The sequence below is a fragment of the Oryctolagus cuniculus genome, chromosome 12, assembly GCF_051225735.1.
Source record: "Oryctolagus cuniculus isolate XC-2025 breed Fujian yellow rabbit chromosome 12, ASM5122573v1, whole genome shotgun sequence".
Taxonomy (NCBI): Eukaryota; Metazoa; Chordata; class Mammalia; order Lagomorpha; family Leporidae; genus Oryctolagus; species Oryctolagus cuniculus.
The window spans coordinates 64,984,708-64,999,885 of record NC_142878.1 but is presented as its reverse complement, the minus strand read 5'-3'; the positions used below and the strand labels follow the sequence as shown (position 1 = coordinate 64,999,885).

The following is a 15,178-nucleotide window of genomic DNA, read 5'->3' as shown; positions in this document are numbered from 1 at the left end:
TCAGGCTCACTCTCCTGCCCCTGGAGGTAAGAACAACGAGTGATTAACAAGAGTCCCTGCAAGGGTCACCATCTCCACTATGACAGCACCTTGTGGCAAATTTTGATTCACAGGAAACCTATTCACCCTCTTACCAAATCCAGTTAAGATTCCCTTAAGGAACAGGGATCTGAACTAAGTCCTCCCAGAACCCTGCCATGTTATACGTTAACACTCTAAATCATTCCACACTGGGTTTACTCCTCTCTGAAGAGATACAGGCAAGGTAATAAAATGCTGCTGTCTCAAAGGACTCTTCCCCACAGCAATGCTGTACCAAGCACAGCTACTGTGTGTACAGGTCACTTACAGGACACAAAATCTAATCTGATCCTGTGCCAACAAAGCCCTAGATTCCCTCAAGGGATTAAATAAATTTAGTCTATTTTTGTATGCCCAAAGTTCTGGGGCTCCACAAAGTTGAACAAAGCATAAGAACCCAAACCTAGACAAGTGAAGGAAAGGAGGGGGAGTTTGCCTCCAAGGAATTTCTGCAGCCAGGAGGGATGTGGCTCTCAGCTTACTGTGAATCGTACAGGCGCCATTCAAGGGCAAATCACATATCTAGCTTTTTGCATGTTATCATTCTAAGAAGCCAAGAAGCTCCAGTTAAATCAATCGAGGCCTCTCAGACAAATCTGTTTGAATCCCAAGCAGGGCAATTATCAATTCCTCAGATAACGTGCTTCAATTTCTTTCTGCTACTACAATCTGATATGACACAAGCTTTAACAGTAACATCTCTAACTGCATTAGTCACAACTTAGTTTTTCACAGGACACGTGGCCCCACTATCCAAGAAGGGAAACTGAGTCACAGCACATCAACTGGCTTCCCCAAGCACGCGCCTCGCTTGGAGTGAGGTCACGTTTGAACCCAGGTCACCTTCCTCCTATTCACCATTTCACGGATGAATCTCAGGATGCCCGCCCACCCCTGATGCTTTTTCCTTCTACCTAAAGCCAAATCCTGGCCTGCGTGAGGGGCAGAGAGGAGCATATTAGATCTTTTAGAGCCAACAGGGGCTTCTAGTTCTCCCTGCCCAAGGAAGAGGAACACGGAGGAGGGCGTAGGGCTGGAAGGAGGTTGCTCCTAATACTAGGACTCACCTTGGAGCTGAGGTCCTCTCGCCGGTTTCCTGCCTTACTCCTGCGTAGTTTGATGGATGGGGATCGCAGTAGGTTCTTGATCCGGCTGGTAATGGTTGTTCCTTCCACAGCCATCATGGTGAGGGCCCCTTTGGGACTTGTCTCAACAGTGGCACCGCCTTCTCACTCCACAGGACCTTCCAGCATGCCCTCTCACTGGCCTGAGATGACAGCCGCTGCCTCAGCATCACAGTAGGTATCTCACCTTCTGCCTGGCTCAGCGGCTGGGACCTCTAGCTCTCCTTTCCCTTCATCCCTACTTTCACGCTGTTTCTCACTACGTCGGCAGGGAAAATCCACGAAAAAAGGGGCGGGGGAATCCTGAGCCCCAAAGAAATGTCAGGCCCACGCCCGCCAGGGGCGTTTAACTGCAGAGCGGCCGGTCGGCTCCCCGTTAATGCCCAAGTGTTCCCATGGCAACTGCGGCTCTAAGCCAGGAAGCCGCCAGGACCACAGGAGAGTTCCGCTAGGGGCCCGAGCACCTGGGCTGGCGGCCGCGGGGTCTCGGGGCGGCTCGTAGTGGCCCAACCACCGGTGTTGCCCCAGGAGCCTCCCTCCCCCACCTCCGACCCTCGGGAGCTCGCTCTCCGCCTTCCACGCGGGCCCTGGACTTTTCTTTCACCCGCCTCAGAAACCCCTGCTACTCGTCAGCGCCCCCGCTCGGGCCCAGCCTCACCAGCCCCTGGGCGCGAGGGCCGCCCCGCTCACGGCGCCCTCAGGCATCGCGTTCGGCGATTTCAGCTCCGCCGCGGTAGCGGCAGCAGCAGCTATGGTGGCACGAGCGGCTCAAAACGCGAACCACCGCCAGGGCCAAACTAGGAGCTGGGTGGGCGGAGCCGAGCGAGGGGGTGAGGCCTACAGCCAGGAGGGCGTTCCCACAGCGGACGGGCAGGGCTCAGGGGGCGGAGCCAATGAACGGCTGCGGGGAAGCAGAGGACTTCGAACTGGAGAACCACGGAATCCACACAATACAGTTATGAGTAGCGTTCTTATAGGAAGATCCACAGAACATGGCTCCAGAACTAGGAGAATCAAGCCTTTTATGGTATTATCAGGACTGCGGTCCCAGAGAACCGCACTTCCGCGTCCCACGGCGGTAACCACGCCCTCAAATGCAAGGTCGGCACTTGATAGGCCCACGAAACCATAGTTCTGGCTGATTTACGAAAAACTGAGGTGAGCCAAAAAGCTCTGCTCCCATCCACTTAAAGCGGCGAGCAGACGGCCCAGGTGGGAAGGGTTCTTAGTAGCAGCCCAGGTTAAATGCTAGGCTATCTGATCGGTCCAACAGAAGGAAAGGGCCGGGGAGTGGGCAGTGAGGGAAGTGAACGCGCCTACGCGGTGTTATTTGTTCCATGGTTTCTTCAGCATCCAACGTCCCTCCAGTTAATCAGGATTTGTTGCTCCAGACGTTTTCATCGCTTACGCCAAAATTTACTTGTGAGTTCTTTGCCCTGGGCCTGCTGGCACTAGATTTAGTGGTATACTTTTTTGAACTGCTGGAAGGGGCAACATCTTTACCTACTGATACTTATTTTTCTAGAAACCCCAGGAGTCCACCTGGTTATTAAGAAAGATTAAACTGGAAGATTCGGGCTGCAGAATAGAACATCACATCTCTTGCCTAACCCAAACCGTTGGAATCCCAGAGGAAGATGACATATTTGTAAGCTGGCATTGTGGTAGATGGACCTTGTACAGCCAAGTGACTAACCAGGGATGTGCTTGTTGTGTACTGCAGCCACACGATAAAATGAGATTTGTAAAAGCTTACAGGTTGGCACAGAGATCAACGCTGTTATCAAGGGGCCCTACACCAACAGGCAATAGCTACCGGAGAGACAAGCCCTCCTTTCCCCTTAAGCCACGATGAGCTGCAGATATAATGGAACATCAAATAAGATTTCCAAATTTATTTCTCAAACTTGGACAGGAGGCAAGAGCCTTTATAAGCACACTATTCACTAGGTGATTGATTTGACCTCTCCTTGGGAGAATGTAACACTGCTGATAAATGGTGCCACCTGGTGGCTTGCATGTGGCAGACCCTAGTAACTGCCAACTTCACCCATAAAGCAAAATGTGCTCACATGAGTTGTCCCTAATCGATTCCAGATCATTTTTGTGTGCATCAACAGTTTTCTCACTTAGTATTTTTCTGACTTAGGTAACCACTCAAGGTAAATGTGTTTACAAAGTGTCATTGGTCATTTCCTGTCCCAAGCTACTCTGGCTTAGCCCTTTAGAGAAATGTTCCCCCAGCACAGGCAAATCCCAGCTCCTCCTTTCCTTGTCTATGATACCGTAGATGACAATAGCTGAGAACACTGTAATAATTGGTTTTATGTCTGGAATCTGGGTACTTGTAGTCTAAGACCAAAACTACACATTCTTAATTCTTCACAATCCATTACAACTTTTTTAGTCTGGGTATCATGCTGCCTTTGAGGTGCCAGTATTAGAAAAGGTTGTGCACTGTTTCCAGGCTTCATGAATTCATTCATCACAGAATCAAAGTCCTAGGTCCAGTGTGAATGTAAATGTTAACTTTTTTCTACACTAAAATTAAATACTTGCCATCCTACCTTCCAAATGCAGTTGAACTTTACATAAGTATTTTCATCATCCATATGCTACTTCACTTTTATTCTGCTTTGTGTATGTCCTAAACATTTATACATGGTGTCAGATTGTCAAATTTTAGATGTATGAGAGGGAAGAAATAGATGGTATACAGTTGTTTAGCATTACGCTAAATCAAATTCTTTCATTCACCCTAGGCTTAACATGCAAATAAGGTGCAACTGTAGGATTCTGGGACACTAACAGGCTAGAGTAAACATTTACTCATCAATTCAAATATTTATTGAGCACCTTTCCATGCAAGGCACTGTGAGACAGCTGAGACCAGTGAATGCAATTGCAAACAGGATGGGTCGAAAACAATGCTCCCAAGGCTGCTTTCCTATTTAACAGAATCTGTTCTACCAGCAGAGTTTACAGTAACACAATTTAATAGCCTAGATTTGTCCCCAAAATTTCCAGTTCCCATGGGGTGCCTCCCCACCCTCTAACACACCTCTACTACTAGTACTCAACACTTAGATGCCTTTGTGGAGCAGTTCAAATTTAATGTACTACAGGTATACCTCAGTCTAAAAGTACGTATCAGTTATTTCCATTATGCAAAAATGCATTTTAACTTATAACTTTCTTGAACTGGCAGTGAGTTTGAATTCTTTAGCTTTAGTTTTCTGGGCACTCAGCCACTTGTGAAATTTCAGTATCAAGAATACAATGACATCAAAGTACTGATGCCTTTACAGCACTTTGTTCAAAACGAATGATTCTGTGCAAGAAACATATTCTGATTCTTGGTTATCTCTATTAAAGTACCTGAAAATGTGCTGCCTACACTGCATGTTTTTTGGGTTTTGTTTATGAAATTTCTAGGAGTGAGGAACATGAACTATCACTATTTTCTAGATCAGTCTTCAAATTACATTTGATTCTCATTTTGCTTCATCCCATCCCATTTCAAAAATTTTAGCCAGTAAAAAAAAAAAATTTATATTGCTAAACCCTGCCCAAAATAATATATGGATTGTTTCATTTTCTTCTGTGTTCAAAACATTTCCATAATTCTGGAGAAAAACTTCATGAACTTCAACTTCATGAACTATAAAATTACACAAAGTGAACAAATTTGTAAGAAGCTTACATAACGGAGCTTGATCTATTAGTGACCTTAAATAGATTAAGAGTAGTTCAATGTCTAAATTTAATAAAATCTCTTCGTAAATTATGAAAATAATTAACATGTAAGAGGGTCTTCAAAAAAGTTCATGGTAAATGAGGATTATGAAGAAACTATGTACCCATCTCAAACTTTTCTCCAACAAAATAAACCTCTTGATCTCATTTTCCACAAACTTGTTAAAGTCCCCTCCCCTATCCTGACTTAAGAACACTTACTTGTCTAGCCACTAAGATTGTGTTCACATCTCATTATTCTCCAAGGTAACAGACTGGAGGATGACTTCTGAAACATACTTGCCATCAAGTTGTACAAAATTTCAGAGCCTTCACATAAAACAAGCTTTAAGGATTAGAACACCGAAAACCTCCCCCCAAATGGCATGTCAGAAACTTCTGAGAACAGGAAGGAATTCCTATAATAAAACTACTTCAGTGGCACCTCTCTCAAATATACCTCAGGGCATTAGAATTCTTTATTTCCAACTCGGCACAGACCTCCCAACACCAAGTCCTGCTTTAAGTAGTATAACTGATTTACTTCAAGTTTATATTCTGCCTTTCAATCACCAAACTTCTTCTGTTCTTCGGTTTCTAAAAAAATAGTCACTTTTCAAAAGCAGAAAAGGAAAGATATATATATATATTTAATATATAAAAGGAAATGCTAAATCTGGCATAATTATATTCTTAAAAACATTCCATTTATTTACAGATGTATATAAAAAGGCGAATTATTGGTGTAGTGAGATCATGCTTCTTAAAAGAGGGTGAGAGCGCACTGTCTTTCAGGTTCCTCAACTCCTCTCACTCTACATCTCAAAATCACATATGTAATTTTCATAATCAGTTTCTCCTGGGTCAACATTAAAGGGGAGGGGTTTTTGGAGACTTCAGATTTTTGTCAAAGACTACACAGCCTGTTCTAAAGACTAAGCCCTTCTCAAATTAGCCCTGGCAATTCCTAGTTCTAAGAGGTCTTAAGAACACTGTATGTTGGGAGTTTGCAATGACATCTGCAGCCTTCCCTGAACATCCAGAATCACCCCTCATTTCCACCTTTGTACATCTCTTATAAACAGTAAAATAGCCTCCAATCGATAATTATGACTGGTTTGCTTATTTTCTTCTTCTTATAAAAAGGAAAGCTCAGAAGCTAAAATGTTCAGAAGCTCAGAAGCTAAAATGGTCCTTTTCCTGAGGATTACTCACTTGCCTGCTCTTTGACCTTCAAAAGCCTTAAGAGCCTTGGGAAGTCAGGAGGAAACGGGAAGAGACAAGCAAGGAAACAGTGGGAAACTGCCATTACCTGGGTTAAAGTACTAGCATCTCCAAGGACAATTATTAGCAGGGAAGACAGGTGCTGGATTCCTTGGCTAAGGCATTGAATGAAATCTGCTGGGTAAAGAATGAAAGGGACAATGAGAAGCTGAGGAGCACTCTTTACCTACTTCATGTTTCTATAGCAACCCTCAATGGAGGAAAGGTTACTAAGTATTGATGAGCAAGCCTAGAAAGGTAAGCAGCATAAAACCAACAAAGAATGTGCTCTCACTTCAATTTGCAGAAGTTTCCCCACCCTTTTCAATCTGTTAATTACCAGAGTTAATAGAAAGGGAATCAAATATGGAAGTAACAATTCACTGGCTAGATACACTCCTCAGTTGGTCTCACAACCCAGTTCTGAAGATATGCTGAGTGGGATTTGGGATACAGAGACAAGGGATGTAGAACAAACAGAATCACCTAGGCACAGCCCAGGCACTGGAAGCTCTTGTGTTAGTGTTTTACAACACAAGCAAATCCTGTCAATGAAGACAGAACAGGGGTTACATTCCAAAATATAATTATTTAAGAAAGGCAAAATGCAGCAGCTAATTCCCAGTCTATACATTTTCAGAATAGTGATTCTTGCCCCTAGGAGTTTCCAAGAGACCCCTCAAGTGCACCATGATTATTTACAAACTAGATAGGAAACATTTCTATACTCAATACAAATCTCATCTTCTAGGTTGAAAACTTCAGCCTTTGAGAAATCTATGAAAACTATACAAAAATATAAATATCTTTATCTTTACAGGCTGTCAGTCCTTCATACCTTGACAGCTAATGAGTGAAAAATCTCTACATATCACTGAATCCATGGTTGCAGATAAAAAATATATCTTGTGATTCAAATACTGCCTTATTTCCCTGGTAGAGTGCCTACTGTGACTTTTCTTTACATCCTGTGCAGGTAATAGTGAATGAAACCTTCAAGCACCAGGAGACTGGTTTGACTCAGGAAATATCCAGCCCCACAATTTTTTTTTTTTTTTAATTTGGCCACTGTCTCTGATCTAGGGAGAAAATGCTTTTCATTTTAGCTATCTCGTGAGTGACATGATTTGTGAAAGGCAGAGGGCCCCCTTCTTTGCCTACGTCCAAAACCAATATTCCCCAGTAGAAATGCCTGGCATGGTGAAATGTCCTTTTCCAACATCCACAAAGACAACAGGGAAAACTTTTTTAACACCTCGAAGTAATTACCTTAATAGTAAAAGTTAAAAGTAACCCTACTTTACCAAAAGGCTTGAATTTATAATTCCAATAGAAAAAGTGAGGGAATGGAAGCTACTTGGGAGACCAAAGAGAAAATTTTGCTGAACGATACTAACTCCTTCACTTTGGTATTCCATGATAATCATTCTCTCGCTCTATTCTTGAAACACCTAAAAACTATCTGTTCTGGATCCCTTTTACACAAGTGCATCATATTCCTTAGATTTCAGACTTAACAGGACAGATATCAGCTACAGTTCAGTCCATAAGAGCCCCAAAGTCTCAAGCAGCTTTTTCTCTTGGGGTGGGGTGGGTGCTGGGAGATAACTAGGAATCACTACAGAACTAGTCTTGTTATGAATTCCTTGGGCAAGGGGGCACCTCAAGTTCAGTAAATGGATCATGTCTTCTTAGGATGAGGGGACCCAGCACCACAATTGAGGTAACACATTTAACATGATCAGAATTCCTTAATATTTCTTGTACCAGGGTCGAGCACCCTACCCTCTTTCTCTATCATTATTCGCTGCATCATCTAAGTCAAAGATCACTGTTCTATGACACAAATAAACAGATGCCTGCAGAGAAAGAAGGTGAGATCCAATTTTCCCTCACAATCTGGCTTCTGCCTGAAGACAAATACTTTCATTTCCCTGCAGAACCTGATGAGGCTCCAGAGTTGCCCAATTTAGCCATAACAGGTGCCAACGTAGGCATCACCTTGCTCTCCCGGCCTTCCTGGTCACTCCCTGTTAAGTTCATTTTATTTCCAACTGACCCAACTTTGGCAGCTACAGGTGCCAAGCAAGGCATCACCTTGAGACTCTGACCATCTGTATCATTAGAAGGATTAGCTACTTTTAAACCTAAAGGTGCCAACTTTGGCATAGGCCTCCACAAAGTATCAGTACTGCTGTTGTTCTCCACGCCAGTTTTCATCTGGAGGATGGGGGGCGAGGACATATTTTCAGGCTCTGTAGTGAGGCCAGAAGTACTCTTCTCTCCATCACTAGCTTTCCTATGGGAAAGGAGAGAGTCCTTTATTTCAGAGTCAATAACAATCTTAAGGACATCTGGCTCAGAAGCTGGTTCTGCAAGTTGTTTTTCATTCTCAGAAAAGTCATCATCTTCCAAATGTAAGAGGAGGGGACTTATGGAGTCACTCTCCCCCTGAACATCAGGTAAATCTTTCAAACCAGGTCCCAAGTGGCCAACCTGGAAAGTTGCTCTGTTCCCAGAAGGAAGTTTACTGATAAAAGCACGCCGAGCATCCCCTGGGAACTCTGTATCCATAGAGCTGGGCAGTTCAGCCATACTAACAGAGTCATCATTCAGCTGTTGATTAAGGAAGGCAATCTCATTGAGCAGTGATGTCAGTGTCTCATCAGTATCATCCTCGTCTTCCAGGTTCGTGAGCAATTCACTGGAATCCAGTTCTGCCTCCTCGATAGCTGATGCTACTTTCCTCAGTTCCATCTCTATGCTGGAGTCCTTTAGATCTTTCATCTTTAATTTATGAAATGGAGACTCCTTTGACTTCAGTCTCTCCCCTCTTGACTCACTCTCTTTCCATTTATAGTGAATTCCTCTCACATCACTAGTATTCTTTTTAGGTAAGAACTCCTGTACTTCCTGTACATTGGAAACATCAACTATCTGTGGAAAACCAGAATCTTTATTTGCCAGAAAAACCTGTGTTGGACTCAACACCACTCTGCCATCTCTATGATTTCCTTTGGAAGAGATTCTACTCAAATCCTCTAAGGGATTATCTTCATTCCTGATGGTATCTTTCCGGTGGTCAAGTGGCTTGCCATCAGTAACTTCACGGGGATATTTACAGCCATCCATATCTACCAGATCTCCCTCTGTGGCCAGTGATGTCACATTAACGATCCGTGGCATCATAAATAAGTCATCATTTTCTGAAAAATAAGAAAAATTTCATTTAGATCTAAAACAGTGGGCACTCCCATCTTCAATACAATCATATCAAATGACCATCTTCACTAGTTTTCTTTTTCTCCTTAACTTATTTGACAGGCAGAGTTATAGACAGTGACAAAAGACACAGAGAGAAAGGTCTTCTCTCTATTGGTTCACTCCCCAAATGGCCACTACGGACAGCACTGCACCGATCCAAAGCCAGGAGCCAGGTGCTTCCTCCTGGTCTCCCATGCAGGTGCAGGGGCCCAAGCACTTGGGCCATATTCCACTGCCCTCCCAGGCCACAGCAGAGAGCGGGACTGGAAGAGGAGCAACCGGGACTAGAACCTGGCACCCATATGGGATGCCGGTGCTGCAGGCAGAGGATTAACCAAGTGAGGCACGGCGCTGGCCCCACCAGTCTACTTTCATCAAGATTAAAGAAGTACCAATGATCCAGTAAAATCCAACCAAAACTCTTTGATATTCTACCATTAATAAAGTGCTATTTACTTTTTATAGAAATCCTCCCCAAATTAATTCTTGTGCTGAAACAGAAATGTATCTTGATTCTGTTCAATAAATTGTTACTTTCAGTGGAAAATAAAAGATGGCATAGTAAGAGAAAAGGAAGAGTCCTCCAGAGAGGATTTAGAAGCAGGTACAAAGAACTGTTAGGCTGTCAACAAAGGAAGGAAGACTTTAACATACCCTTTTTACCTAAGCAGAGATTTATGGGCCTAGAACCTAAATCATCAAAATGATCTTTCCAAAATGATCTTCCCCAAAAGAGAATGACATTCAAAATGAATCAGGGGGTAACTATGGAGTGTACCATTTCTGAGTACAACACAAAATTGATAAAATATTCATCAACACCAAGAAATAAAACAATGACTGAACATTTTTTTCACTTTGACATCTTTTTGATTCTTCTCTTACTTAGAATTAACAACAATACACAAAACAGTTCCCAATCCCAGGTAAAACATATCAATCAACACCACAGATTCAGACAAACATCTTTAAAATATATATTTATTTATTTATTTGAAAGTCAGAGTTACACAGAGAGAGAAGGAGAGGCAGAGAGAGATAGAGAGAATGAACCATCCACTGGTTCATTCCCCAACTGGCTGCAACGGCTGGAGCTGCGATGATCTGAAGCCAAGAGCCAGAAGCCTCCTCTGGGTCTCCCACGCGGGTGCAGGGGCCCAAGTACCTGGGCCATCCTCTACTGCTCTTCCAGGCCATACCAGAGAGCTGAGGATTACAAGTCGAGCAGCCAGCACTTAAACCGGTGCCCATATGGGATGCCGGCACTGCAGGCAGCAGCTTTACCCACTACACTACAGCGCCGGCCCCACAAACATCTTCTTAAAAAAGGCCCTGGGGACAGCACTGTGGCATAGTGGGTAAAGCTGCTGCCTGTGGCACCAGCATCCAATATGGGTGCTGGTTCGAGTCCTGGCTGTTCCATTTCCCATCCAGCTCCCTGCTAATATGCCTGGGAAAGCAAGAGCACATGGCCCAAGTTCATGGGCCCTTGCAACCCACATTGAGGCCATTTGGGGAGTGAACCAGCATATGGAAGATCTTTCTCTGTCATTCTGCCTTTCAAACAAACAAATCTTTAAAAAAAGAAAAAAAAAGGCTTATCTATTACAAGGCAAATGCCAACCTAACAGCTCTGTATCACCACAGTATATGTTCAAAGGCTTTTTTTGTCACTGTGAGAAACCAGGGATAACTTTCGCAACCTAAGAATACAACACTAACAACATACCTGACTGAGCTATAGCACTACTGGCAACTTGACAAGGCTTTAGATCAGGTTCCAAGAGAGCAGGAGAAACAGTCACCACTGGTCCTGAGAGCATGGGACCTTTCAACGTGAGCAACTGCCCCTGTGGAGTCATCACGAGGTTTGCAGAGGTGTGTGGAGAGTTAGAAGGTGAGGTATTTTCTGTAAAGGAGATTAAAAATTAGTTATGGAATTTAAAGACCTTCAATTAATTTGGAATGAAACCCTGGAGCCTAAGAGTGTCTCTAAAATCACACTCTTACTTAAAAAGGAAAGAATTTCAGTGGCTGGTGCTGAAGCAGAGCAGGTAAAGTGGCTACCTGCTGTGCTGGCATCCCATATAGTTGCCAGTTTGAGTCCCAGATGCTCCACTATCAATCCAGCTCTCTGCTATGGCCTGGGAAAGCAGTAGAAGATGGCCCAAGTGCTTAGGCCCCTGCAGCCTTGTAGGGGACCCAGAAGAAGCTCCTGGCTTCGGATTGGCTCAGCTCTGGCCATTGTGGCCACTTGGGGAGTGAACCAGCAGATGAAGACCTCTCTCTCTCTCTCTGCCTCTATGTAACTCAGCTTTTCAAATAAATAAATAAATACATAAATCAAATTTTTAAAAAAAAGTAAATTTCAAATTCAGTTAGGAAAACAAAATTCAAAATTTACTTTCCTGGAACACTTTTCAATGAGTAATGGTTACCTGTCTACTGATTCTCCTAAAGAAAAGAATTAATTTTTTGAGGAACGGAGCTATGGAACCACCTTTTCAATGGGATGCTTGCAAAAGTCTTGATAGTGAGAAAGAAAGCATACAGAATTCCATCCCTGGGCTTCCCTTCCTATCTATGTACCTCTAGCAAATTAAGTTGCTAGGCTTCAGGGTTCTCTTATCTGTGAAATGAGGTGAAAGAAGAAACGGTCATTCAACTTCTTTTGATTTTTGCAATGTTAAACTATCTCAAGTTTTAGTATCCATCACTATATCACTATCTTAATTTCATATAATACACCAGATTTCCTAATTTACACACTGTATTACCCTAAGAGTAAAAAAGGGGTATGTTCTTCCCTAAGGATATAAATAATATAAAATCGATACAGCCTCACCTTCAAAATCAAGAGAAGAAAGAACTTAAAACCAATTTACTTTATTCCTTAACAGCATTGATAGGTGATCTGATGAAAAATAGAATCTTATGCAAAAACATTTTTTTAATTTCCAATTTATTTGCCTTAGCTATACCTACAGTTCCTCAACCAATCAGCAGAATCATACAAAGTGAAAAAAAAAAAAAAAACACTAAAAATATGTGACTGTAGACTGCTATCAGAAATAGGACTTACATGTTATCATGATCTATAACTTCTCAGGATTTGTATAAAGCAAGAAACTAAAATACAGGGGCTGGCACTGTGGTGCAGTGGATTAAGCCACTGCCTGCAGTGTCAGTCAGTATCCAATAAGGGCGCTGGGACTTCCCGGCTGCTCTCCTTCTGATCCAGCTCCCTGCTATGGCCTGGGAAAGCAGCAGAAGACGGCCCCACGTGCTTGGGCCCCTGCACCCACGTGAGACCTGGAAGAAGCTCCTTGCTTTAGCCTGGCCCAGCCACAGCTATTGAGGCCATTTGGGAAGTGAACCAGTGGATGGAAGATCCCTCTCTCTCTCTGTCCCTCCTCCTTTCTAATTCTGCCTCTCAAATAAATAAAAAAACAAATCTTTAAAAAAATCCCAAAATAGTTAATTTTTTAATAGAACCTTTAATTAATCTGAAACCTTTAATTAAAACTAAATTTTTGGCCAAGAGATGTGCAGTACCTAAACTAGACTGATGCTGATCTACATCAAAAAAGCAAAGAATGTCCCTCCTACCTGTGGCCTGGTCTCTTTTTCTGGAAAGAATCAAAGGTTTCCCCCTCCTGTTATTTATAAACATCTGTCCGAGATCTACAGACGATGTACAAGATGCTTCCTGCTGCTTGTTAGTTCTGGGAGACACATCAAACTCATCTGATCCCATCTTCTTTTTTCTTTTTTGTGTCTCTAATGCTTGTTGTTTTGCATAAATATATTCTAGCTTCTTCAGGACCACTTCTTCTGTCTTACCTACAGGTTGATAATGAATAAATGATCACTCTTTGTGTGACTCCACGTAATAATGAGAAATATAGTCAACTTGAGTCCAGCTGACTTAACTATATTGTCCAATACTATGAAAAAGGCAAGAGTGACTGCAATGCAAAGGAAATATCCCACCCAGTCAAAAGATAACTCTGCTGCAAACTCTGAGAGCAAAGTCTTACACTAAGTGTATCTGAAAAGTCTATTAAGGATTCCCTTTGCTAAACTTACTATTAATTTACCACAAGTAATTTACATATCTTACCTGAAAGAGATGATACTTTCCGTATCAGAATATTCCGTTTTCGAGTCAGGAGATTTTTCTGTCCTATCAATTTGTCTGCCTGATCTGTTAGCCCCTGAATTTCACTGAACGCCTAGAATAGAAATAATCAGGTCAGTTAACCTACTCTTTCCTCAAAATAGGCAAAGCCTACATAATTTGTTTAATAATAAAAAAGTTCAAATATTTTAGAGGACTCCATAGTACCATTTAAAATAATTACTGATGTTTCAGAAACTCCTTTTTATAATTCTCCAACTTAGACTTTGGTAATCACCTTTAAAATAAATTTGGCTAAAATAATTCTGCTCTAAGTGGATAAGAATGCTTACTCATACTTCTCCAACTTCTACTTAAAAGCAATTCAGGCCGGTGCCGCGGCTCACTAGGCTAATCCGCCTGCGGCGCCAGCACCCAGGGTTCTAGTCCCGGTTGGGGTGCCAGATTCTGTCCCGGTTGCACCTCTTCCTGTCCAGCTCTCTGCTGTGGCCCGGGAAGGCAGTGGAGGATGGCCCAAGTCCTTGGGCCCTGCACCCGCATGGGAGACCAGAGGAAGCACCTGGCTCCTGGCTTTGGATCGGCACAGCACGCTGGCCGTAGCAGCCATCTGGGGGGTGAACCAACGGAAGGAAGACCTTTCTCTCTCTCTCTCTCTAACTCTGCCTGTCAAAAAAAAAAAAAAAAAAAAAGGCAATTCAAATGAAATTATCTTAGTGGCTGACACTGTGGCATAACAGCTAAAGCCACTGCCTGCAGTGCCAGCATTCCATATGGGTACTGGTTCGAGTCCCAGCTACCCCACTTCCGATCAGCTCTCTGCTATGGCCTGGGATAGCAGTGGAAGAAGGCCTAAATCCTTGGGCCCCTGCACCCATGTGGGAGACCCAGAGGAAGCTCCTGGCTCCTGCCTTTGGATCGGCGCAGCTCCGGCTGTTGTGGCCATCTGGGTAGTAAACCACTGGATGGAAGACCCCGCCCCCCCGCCTCTGCTTCTTTGTAACTCTGCCTTTCAAATAAATAATCTTAAAAAAAAAAAAAAAAAAAAACTTAGGCAATTTATGTACATAGTTTGAACTTTTGCTAGCCTGAGTATTACAAACTTTTTTATGACTGTCAACTGGGGTTGGTGTTTTGGTGCAGTGGGATAACCGGTTACTGGCATCCCATATCAGAATGCTGGCTACTCTGTTTCTGATCCAACTTCCTGCTAATGCCCCAAGGAAGGCAGCAGGAGATGATCCAAGTACTTGTACCCCTGCCACCCATGTAGGAGATCCAGAACGAGGTCCTGGCTTCTGGCTTTGGCAAGGCCCAGACCCAGCTGTTACAGTCATTTGGAGGAGAACCAGAAAAAGAGAGCTCTCTCTCTTTAAATCTTTAAAAAAAAAAAAAAAAAAAAAAAAAAAAAAAAAAAAACCTGTCAGGTATGTTAAAATACCATTTATACTTTACTTTACAATGTGGTAAGCTGCTCTAAATGCTTACAATAACAATGTAAATGGTACCAGCATTGTGGCACAGAGGGTTAAGTCATGGCCTGCAAAGCCAGCACCCCATTTACAAGTGCCAA

At 43.1% G+C, this 15,178-nt stretch overlaps 2 protein-coding genes and 1 long non-coding RNA gene across 53 annotated transcripts in view; 1 reads left to right on the top strand and 2 right to left on the bottom strand.

The window, feature by feature from the left end:
• The window catches only part of MAPKBP1 (mitogen-activated protein kinase binding protein 1), a 51,823-nt gene extending 49,807 nt beyond the window's left edge, over positions 1-2,016 (bottom strand). For both annotated transcript variants that reach the window (XM_017348118.4, XM_017348119.4), the window contains exons 1-2: positions 1,864-2,016; positions 1,149-1,348 (exon numbers count right to left, since the gene is read on the bottom strand). In XM_017348118.4, coding sequence (XP_017203607.3) covers positions 1,149-1,265 — 117 coding nt within the window. In that variant the 5' untranslated portion in view covers positions 1,266-1,348; positions 1,864-2,016. The remainder of the gene's footprint in view (positions 1-1,148; positions 1,349-1,863) is intronic.
• A 192-nt stretch (positions 2,017-2,208) lies between these two features.
• On the top strand, positions 2,209-7,349 carry LOC103351121 (uncharacterized). The gene is made up of 2 exons (XR_016218048.1): positions 2,209-2,363; positions 2,731-7,349. It is a non-coding gene; the product is annotated as an uncharacterized LOC103351121 (long non-coding RNA).
• MGA (MAX dimerization protein MGA) overlaps positions 4,030-15,178 on the bottom strand; it is a 154,652-nt gene continuing 143,503 nt past the window's right edge. For 44 of the 50 annotated variants that reach the window (XM_008269141.5, XM_070054032.2, XM_089310118.1 and 41 more), the window contains 4 exons: positions 13,591-13,702; positions 13,077-13,310; positions 11,197-11,376; positions 4,030-9,409 (listed from right to left, as the gene is read on the bottom strand). In XM_008269141.5, the coding sequence (XP_008267363.3) occupies positions 8,130-9,409; positions 11,197-11,376; positions 13,077-13,310; positions 13,591-13,702 (1,806 nt within the window). In that variant the 3' untranslated portion in view covers positions 4,030-8,129. The remainder of the gene's footprint in view (positions 9,410-11,196; positions 11,377-13,076; positions 13,311-13,590; positions 13,703-15,178) is intronic. The other 6 variants (XM_089310134.1, XM_017348108.4, XM_070054043.2 and 3 more) reach the window with 1 other exon arrangement.